The 10096-nt window shown below is 42.3% G+C and overlaps 1 protein-coding gene across 1 annotated transcript; it reads right to left on the reverse strand.

Moving 5' to 3' along the window:
* Positions 1-4434: 4434 nt before the first annotated feature.
* Positions 4435-8753, reverse strand: LOC131900878 (PHD finger protein 3-like). The gene is given in 7 exon segments (XM_059252206.1): positions 4435-5049; positions 5051-6573; positions 6576-7904; positions 7907-8035; positions 8038-8232; positions 8235-8336; positions 8339-8753. Coding segments are annotated over 7 exon segments (4290 nt in total). The 5' UTR covers positions 8736-8753.
* Between the last annotated feature and the right edge of the window lie 1343 nt (positions 8754-10096).

Consider the following 10096-nt stretch of genomic DNA (forward strand, 5'->3'; position numbering starts at 1 on the left):
AATTCTACCAGATCTTCAAAGAAGAGTTAATACCAATACTCTCTAAATTGTTCCATACAATAGAAACAGAAGGAACATTACCAAACTCCTTCTATGAGGCTACAATTACCCTGATTCCCAAACCAAACAAGGATACAACAAAGAAAGAGAACTACAGACCGATCTCCCTCATGAACATTGATGCAAAAATACTCAATAAAATACTGGCAAACAGACTCCAAGACCACATCAAAACAATTATCCACCATGATCAAGTAGGATTCATTCCAGGGATGCAAGGATGGTTCAACATACGAAAGTCTGTCAATGTGATACACCATATAAACAAACTCAAAGAAAAAAACCACATGATCATCTCACTAGATGCTGAAAAGGCATTTGACAAAATCCAACACCCCTTCATGATAAAGGCCTTGGAGCGATCAGGAATACAGGGAACATACCTAAACATAATAAAGGCAATTTACAGCAAGCCAACAGCCAACATCAAATTAAATGGAGAGAAACTCAAAGCAATTCCACTAAAATCAGGAACGAGGCAAGGCTGTCCGCTCTCCCCATACTTATTCAATATAGTACTTGAAGTTCTAGCCAGAGCAATAAGACAACATAAGGAGATTAAGGGGATACAAATTGGAAAGGAAGAAGTCAAGCTTTCCCTATTTGCAGATGACATGATAGTATACTTGAGCAACCCCAAAGATTCCACCAAGGAACTGATACAGCTTATAAACACCTTCAGCAACATAGCAGGATACAAGATCAACTCCAAAAAATCAGTAGCCCTCCTATATACAATGGACAAAAAAGCGGAGAAGGAAATCAGAGATACATCACCCTTTACTATAGCCACAAATGACATAAAATACCTTGGGGTAATACTAACCAAGCAAGTGAAGGACCTATATGACAAGAACTTTAAGTCCCTGAAAAAAGAAATTGAAGAAGATGTCAGAAAATGGAAAGATCTCCCATGCTCATGGATAGGCAGAACTAACATAGTAAAAATGGCAATCTTACCAAAAGCAATCTACAGATTCAATGCAATCCCCATCAAAATACCAACACAATTCTTCACAGACCTGGAAAGAATAATACTCAACTTCATATGGAAAAACAAAAAACCCAGGATAGCCAAAAGAATCCTGTACAATAAAACAACCTCTGGAGGCATCACGATCCCTGACTTCAAGCTGTACTATAGAGCTACAGTAATAAAAACAGCTTGGTACTGGCATAAAAACCGACATGTGGACCAATGGAATCGAATTGAAGACCCTGATATTAATCCGCACACCTATGAACAAATAATTTTTGACAAAGAAGCCAAAAGTGCACAATGGAAAAAAGAAAGCATCTTCAACAAATGGTGCTGGCAAAACTGGATATCAACATGTAGAAGGCTGCAAATAGATCCATATCTATCACCGTGCACAAAACTTAAGTCGAAGTGGATCAAGGACCTCAACATAAATCCAGCTACTCTGAACCTGCTAGAAGAGAAAGTAGGAAGTAGTCTTGAACACATTGGCATAGGAGACCACTTTCTAAATAGAACACCAGTAGCACAGACACTGAGAGAAACAATCAATCAATGGGACCTCTTGAAACTGAGAAGCTTTTGTAGGGCAAAGGATACGGTCAACAAAGCAAAGCGACAGCCTACAGAATGGGAAAAGATCTTCACCAATCCCACATCTGACAGAGGACTGATATCCAGAATATATAAGGAACTCAAGAAATTAGACATCAAAATGCCCAACAGTCCAATTAAGAAATGGGCTATAGAACTAAACAGAGAATTCTCAACAGAGGAAACTCAAATGGCTGAAAGACATTTAAGGAATTGCTCAACATCCTTAATCATCAGGGAAATGCAAATCAAAACAACTCTGAGATACCACCTTACGCCTGTCAGAATGGCTAAGATCAAAAACACTGAAGACACCTTATGCTGGAGAGGATGTGGAGCTAGGGGAACTCTCCTCCACTGCTGGTGGGAATGCAAGCTTGTACAACCACTTTGGAAATCAATATGGCGATTTCTTAGAAAATTGGGAATCCATCTCCCCCAAGATCCAGCTATACCACTCTTGGGCATATACCCAAGGAATGCTCAACCACACCACAAGAGCACTTGTTCAGCTATGTTCATATCAGCGTTGTTTGTAATAGCCAGAACATGGAAACAACCTAGATGCCCTTCAACTGAAGAATGGATAAACAAATTGTGGTACATATACACAATGGAATACTACTCAGCAGAGAAAAACAATGACATCATGAGGTTTGCAGACAAATGGATGGATCTAGAAAAAATCATCCTGAGTGAGGTATCCCAGACTCAGAAAGACAAACATGGTATGTACTCACTCATAACAGGATACTAGATGTGGAACAAGGATGACTGGACTGCTACTCACATCACCAGGCAGGCTACCTGGAAAACAGGACCCCAAGAAAGACACAGGGATCGCCCAACGACAGAGAAATGGAATGAGATCTACATGAACAGCCTGGACAGGAGTGGGGGTAGTGAAGGGCGAGGGTCGAGGGAAAGAGAGCTTGGGTGAGTGGGAGATCCCAGCTGGATCAAAAACAGAGAGGGAGAACAAGGAATAGGAGACCATGGTAAATGAAGACCACATGAGAATAGGAAGAAACAAAGTGCTAGAGAGGCCCACAGAAATCCACAAAGATACCCCCACAACAGACTGCTGGCAATGGTCGAGCGACAATCCGAACTGACCTACTCTGGTGATGGGATGGCCAAACACCCTAATTGTCGTGCTAGAAACCTCATCCAACTACTGATGGACCTGGAGGCAGAGATCCATGACTAGGCCCCAGGTGGATCTCTGGGAGTCCAATTAGCGAGAATGAGGAGGGTTTATATGAGAGAGAATTGTTGAGACCAAGGTCGGATAAAGCACAGAGACAAATAGCCAAACAAACGGAAACACATGAAATATGAACCAATGGCTGAGGGGTCACCAACTGGATCAGGCCCTCTGAGTGGGTGAGACAGTTGATTGGCCTGATCTGTTTGGGAGGCATCCAGGCAGTGGGACCGGGTCCTGTGCTCATTGCATGAGTTGGCTGTTTGAAACCTGGGGCCTATGCAGGGTCCCTTGGCTCAGCATGGGAGGAGGGGACTGGACCTACCTGGACTGAGTCCACCAGGTTGATCTCAGTCTGTGGGGAAGGCTTTGCCCTGGAGGAGATTGGAATGGGGGGCGGGCTGGGGGGAAGGTGAGGGGGGCGGGAGGGGGGAGAACAAGGGAATCTGTGGCTGATATGTAGAACTGAATTGTATTGCAAAATAAAAATTAAAAAAAAAAAAAAAAAAGGCAGTTGTCCACCCTGAAAAAAAAAAAAAAAGAACCTTGCTGGGAATCATGAAAGTATGGATATAAAGATCCTATCCAAAATGTCTGTCCAAAATAATGAGAAAGTATGGGTTCAAAAACATGAAGAGTGGTAACTTAAATTGTGTGTGTAAAATGGTAAAATAAAATGAAGATTCTATGGTGGAATGATGCATCAGAAAAAGCCTTGCTAGGCTAAAGATGAAAGAGCCAGAAAAATCCTGAAGCCAGGCACGACCCAAGCAAAATAAATGTGACAATCTACTCTCTATAAATGAGTAGAGTTTATGCAAATCTAACTTTCCCAAAACCTGGAGGAGTTATAAATCCCTCTTTCTTTTTCTTTTTTTTTTTAGCTGAGAAATTCTTTTATCATATTTAGAATCAAAATATCCCTTAAAATATTTACATTTTACAGGATAGCAAAACACAAGATCATGTACAAGCTTAAGTATTCAAGTTTCTGAAGAGCCAGAAAGGAAAGGAATATGACCTACCACACACTGCAGTACATGGTATGAAATGCCTTCAATAAGTACAGATTAGAGCAATAAATGGACTCCTTGGGCTTCCGATTCACAGTCAAAAGCTGCCCAACTAGATGATTAGTATAGTCTGATTAGGAAGTCGCCTGGCTTTTGTTGCTCCTCTACATTTTCTTTAAAAACAGTGCAATTGAAAACAATGTACAGAGCACAGATTACTTTCAAATTAGTCATTACATAAAGGACATTCACTAGAGGCAGTCAATATATTCCATAGTTAACCATATTTGCCAATTAAGGAATAAAACTAAAAATTCTAAGCCTTTATTGCATTAATAAAACAATCTTTGAATATATTAAATTGTAAAAATTTTTAAAAATAGTCAATTCCTGTAAGTAGGACAGTGGTGTGAAGGATGGTGGGCACTGGTGCAGACAGAGCACTCTGCTCTGGCACAGTTTACTGCTCTGCAAACCACCAACAGTAGAGATTTAAAGATGGCAGTCCTACCAGGCAATCTTCTAAAGATATACAACATGGAACAGTCTTTTGAATGTAACGTTGAAGCAGCCTGCAAACTTCACCTTTTGCTTTTTGCTCTGTCAGTGTGGTCCCTGTCTTTGTGGTACCTCTCTCTGTCCTTCTCCCCTTCTCTGTGTTTATTCTTCTCTCATTCCTTCTCCTTTTCCTGGTCCGGTCTCTTGTCTGCGTTCTTACTCTCTCTGCCTGCTTTCCCATCTGTCGCTTGATCACTATGGGGTGCCCGTGACCTCTCCTTATCTTTGTGTCCTTCCTCTTTGCTTTTCCTATCTCTGTCTTTTTCTTGGCTTCGGTCTCTGTGTCTGTGCCTTTCAGATTCCTGCTCCCATTCTTTTTCATGACGCTCTCCTTTCACGTGGTGGGAATCACTGTAAAATCTCTGACGGTCCCCTTTGCCCCTGTTAAACGGCCTGTCCAGTTTTTGTTGGTCTTGCCTAACCCCAGGGTCACTATGGCGCCTTTCTGGTCTCCGAACGTCTTTGACCTGATAAAAATTTTGTGGGCCCATATACCTTGATGCTTGTGAAAGGGGCCCCATCATACATTGTGGTTGGCCTGGGAGATGAACAGGTGGCCAAGGAACCATGGGATTTTGAGGAAAGCCAAAGCCTGGAGGGGGAAGTAACAGAGGTGGCAAACGTGGTGGAAATCCAAAACACACTTTGGGGAGGGGAATTTGGAGGGCCTGGAAATGGGAATCCAGGAGGACTAGACTTGAGATGCTGGAGACTGGGCTGCTGTGGCCTCATAGGTGAAAAGTTTGCACTTGCCCTAGGGCTGCTACTCCTAGAAGTAAAGTTGATGCTTTTAGAAGGAAATTCTGATTGGCATGTACTTCCAGCTTCAAATTGAGATGATGCTATAGTCGATCCTCTTCTAAATGGGTGGATGGTTTCAATATTTTGTGTTAAAATATCCTCCTGTAAAGGATTGGCTTGCTCTGTCTGTGAAGAATTACAGTTTTCTACTGAGGATGAGTTTTGTGCAGCCTCAGAATCATCATTCTGCTCTCCACATGAGTTCTTCTCTACAGAAGACAGCTTTCCCTCTCCACTGACAGGCTCTGCTAAGAGCTCCTGGTTGTGAGATGGACCAGGCAGAGCAGGCTTGTCTCCATTTTGGCAGCTGTCTTTGCTTTCTGAGGTTGCCTGCTGATTTTGTCCTGCTGCTTGCCTAGGATCCCTTTTCAGATTGATAAACTGTGGGGACCTTGTGTTAGTGGCAAGATTTTCACTGCAACTCACATTCCCATCTATGTTTCCCTTTCCTGTAATAGGCCTGTATGGAGAATTACTTAAAGTCCGATTATCTTGCAAATTACTCTCTTGATTTTGGAGCAGCTGTCTTTTTAATATTCTCTCTTTGTTTTCCACAGTTTCCTCTTGTTTTGATGGAATTAATAAATTTGTTAAGAATGCTTCTGTAGAAACATCTGGCGGTTTCCCTCTCAGACTAAGACTCACTAAAGGCCCTGGAGAATTGGAAGAGAATCCCACCAACAAAGATTCTTCTACTCCTGAATTTTTACCTGTAAATTCTGAAATATTATCTACTTTAACTTTTATCTCCTTGGCTTCACCTTCAGTTACCTCCACTTTATCTATTTTCTCTACTTTCAGGTTGGTTTGATCACTTATAAAAGGAATTTCTTTAAGGGTGCTTTGTTCTACAGCTGGCTGAGCCTGCTCATATACTTGACCAGTGGTGCCCAAAAGGCTCTGGAGTATATCATCCACAGGAAGAGACTTATTGGCTAATTCCAGAGTAGAAGGTTGATTTTCCCAGCCTATGAGGACCCCAGGAAGGAACCTTAAGGGTTTTGGTGGCTCCTGCTTACTTACTTCCATCAGAGGTTCGGCTGTTGTTGGCAGGTCTTCCTGAAGAGGCTGTGGGGCCTTGTTTCTCTGCTTGTGTAACACAGTTGTAAAGGAGTTGAAAAAGTCATTCTCTTCCTCAGCGAGCTCCTCTGTGGAGGACTCCATTTTACCTTTTTTGTCAGGTGGCAAGGCTACCGGGGCGGTCTCCGGAGTCTCAGTGGTGTGACTAGGACCAGCACTAGCACTATGCTGCCGCTTCAGTTTCTGAGGAATGATTAGGCCCAACAAAAGATTAGGTCTGTGCAGCTCAAGTCTAGGTCCATCAAAAGGCACAAGAGGGTATAGAATTTTATCTGCACACTCAAAGGAATAAGGTACATATCTTTAACCTGCTTCATGTTGTTAGCAGCTACACCATAATGCTTTCTGCTACTGAAGTATGCAAACAGCAAAGTGTAAGAAATTTGATCTTCTTCAGTTACTGGTGTGAAGCGAAACACACAGATGTCCTTGGTTCCTGATGCTTTTATTTTTTCCACATAGTCCCAAACTGTCTGTGGTGATATCCTGCCACCTACGTGAATACTATCTGGTAGATCCTCTGTCAAGTACTCAGGGGATCCAGATACAGGGTAGGCTTTAGTAACAAACTTTGCCACCGACGGCATATTGATAAAACCTTTCCAGATGAAGTTCAATTGAGCCAGGAAGGTAGACTCAACTTCAACAGTTCCAGGTATCTCTGGATGTGGCGTAGGAGAGAACGTTAATTTGAAGGACTCTTGTTTCTCCTCCTCAAAGAATTCAGAAGCCAGAATATTTGTAGTTGAAGACAATGCATCTGCTAAACTTTCTGCTTCGTTGTCTGAATGTTTACGAGCTCCTCCAACAACAACTTCCATGTTCTTTGGAGAAAGATCATCTACAGGTGGTGCCATTCGACCTATGCATACCTTGCAGTTCAGATCAAAAAGATGCTGTCTGTGTTGACTAGTGGTATCTTTAGATGTGGAGTCAACCTCTTCTTTTTGTTTTTCAGTTCGTTCTGGCTTCTCCAATGACTTATTGGCTAAAGGTTCCTGTATTTCCACGGCTGCTTCCTGTTCTTTCATTGGGGCGTCACTCTCAATTTCTATTTCACCTTTGTGAGGTATTTTTGTGATTGGTCGTCTTTTCACTTCTCTTTGCTCTTTCTCAGTCATCTCTATGGTGTGTCTGTTTTCCCTTCGTCTCCATGCAGCTAACTCTTTAGAGGCTAGTTCTTCAGGACTCATTCTTATAAGATGATCAGGGGTTACTTCTCCTTTTAGGACTTTTTTAAATAATATATTGTTTTTAGGATCTTTTAGGTTGAACATCAAGCTTCTATGTTTATTCTTATACTTGGAATCTGTTTCTCGAAAAAAAGAGAAAAGCTCTTTTTCAATTTTTGTGGCAACCTTTGCTGCCTTTTCCTCTGGAACCTTCAAATTTGAGTCTATAAGTCTTCTCATAAGAATGTCTTTAAGGGAATGCCAGATGCTCTGTCTGATTTGATCTGCAGGAGGTTTGGAAGCAGCAGCAGGGGGGTGCACATGAGGTCCTCCTTTTTCAACTTTCTTTTTTTTCATCTCTTGCTTCTCATGAGTACCTGATTTTGATGCTTTTTCTACTCTGCAAGTAATAGTTGTAGATTCTTTGTGTATTTTTTCACTTTTTCTTCTGATGATCTCCTAGATAAAACTGGTTGTCCCAACTTCCAAAGAGGTGCTAGCTGCCATTTTTTAATTTCATTATCTCTACTGTCAGATGAAGTTTTTTCCTCACCAGACATCCGTTTTAAATTTTGACCTTGTGTTTTACAGTATCATCCACTGATTCGTTTTTATCATTGGCCACCATGTGCTTCGACGACCCAAGCTTTTTACGCTCCATTGTTTTCTCTTCACTGTGGGCTTCAACTGCAGTTTGGTCTTCCAAAATATCTGCATCTAGTATGTCAGTCGTTTTATCTTCTTCAGCACAACATCTTACACATATCCTTTGTCTTCCTCTCCCATTTGTTGTGCTTGGGAAAGACTTAACCCAACACAGTCACCATGAAACCAGTCATCACAGCGCCCACAGTCAACCATAAACCTTGTGCCATTAAACGAGGTGATTTTCTTGGTGATCTCACTGAATTGTCTTCTACTCTGTCCCTCAAATTCCTGTTAGGTAAAATCAATTCTTCTTCATCAGTGGTATCATTACCACTTTCTTTAACAGCTCCTTCATCCATAATATCGTCAAGACCAACAACTGTTGAACAAGGCATCTGGAAATTGGGATCATTGCTATCCAAAAGAGGCAAACAGAACTGGTTACTTGCAGATCGTAGCATAGGATCCTTATCGCTGAGCATGTTCTTCAGCGAGTCCTCTAAGACAGTTTGACTTGTACTAAAATCCTCACAGACTTCATTCTCCAGGTTGGATCCTAAAAATAGGGCATCATCTAAGTGTTCAGTAGGAATTAAATGATTAAATGTATCAACTATATCCATGAAGACTTCTGTGTGTCTTTCAACCTTATCTGTGTGTCTTTCAACCTTATGTAATTCATTAAATTACAAGTCCTGTCGGCAGGCAGGACTCTAGGCTTCCCATTTCAAACTAGGCAATAGGAGTCCACTGTCTGGGTTCCCAGCACAAAAGCACGCATCTCCCTGAAGGTCTGCAGCGCCAGACTCACACCGAGGCTGGGGCAGGGACCGGCCTCGGACGTGGATCGACCTCGGTTTGGTCCAGTCTGCTGCCCGGCTCCATGGGCCAGCGGCGTCCACAGTGGCCTGGGCCCGCGACGCCTGCCCGCGCGGTGGCGGCCTAGACCAGGCACGCTGGCCGGCCAGAGCCCAGGTTCACTGGTCTCTCAGAGGCCTCACCACCAAGGCTGCTCCTGGCCCCGCGGGCCAAATGGTGGGGCAGGCCGGGGCCAGCCAGGGAGCCCCCAGAGGCCAAAGGGCCCCTGAGGAGCGGGCAGGTGGCCTAAATCCCTCTTTCTATAAATCACACATCTGTATAACAATATTTCATCTTTGTCGAATTACTCCAAAAAAGAGTCTGTCTCTATCCTGTGGATATCAGTAATGATGCTAAATTCATAAATTTCAAATATGCAGTTTAGTGTCAATGCTGAGATTAGGTTTCCTATGAACAGTCTGAACTTTGACCATCTTTGCATTTTTTTTACCTTTTCTCAGTGAATCCTTCATTCAAATATATTTCTGATTTCTCCCCAAACCAAAGTGCAAGCTTTATTATATTTTAGGCTTTTCCTTGAATATGTAGTATTGTGGGAAACCTCTCACTTGCCTCTATAAAACATGACAGCTCAGAAGCATCTCCATGTATCATGTTATATAAGACACTCAAAAAAAAGCATCCTGAATTTTCTATAGCAAGATGGATTTAAAGCATGGAAAATAGTGTGTGCTATCCTGCAGACATAAACTTAAATTCAGTGTTAATTTATTCACAATGAATTAAATGGAAAACAAAAAGTGTCAGTCATAAAAGAGGATCTTCACTGAAAACGACACATCAAGATTTCTTGATCAATTGTGCCATATTCCCTGATAATTAAGGATGCCTATACAGGAGAAAATTGAAACATCATAATGTAGTTGAAGTTTTTCTGTGTCCCACCCAGTCCACAGCTGCTCAGACCCAAGTAAACAAACGGAGGCTTATATTAATTAAAACTGCTCAGCCATTAGCTCAGGCTTCCTCCTGCCCAGCTCTTACACTTAAACTCAGCCCATTTCTGTTAATCTATATGTTGCGACATGCTCCATGGCTTTACCTGTTACATACCGCTCCCTGGACAGTGGGCTGGCATCTCCTCACTCAGCCTTCCTCTTTCCAG

Source organism: Peromyscus eremicus, unplaced genomic scaffold (genome assembly GCF_949786415.1).
Source record: "Peromyscus eremicus unplaced genomic scaffold, PerEre_H2_v1 PerEre#2#chr23_unloc_1, whole genome shotgun sequence".
NCBI lineage: Eukaryota > Metazoa > Chordata > Mammalia > Rodentia > Cricetidae > Peromyscus > Peromyscus eremicus.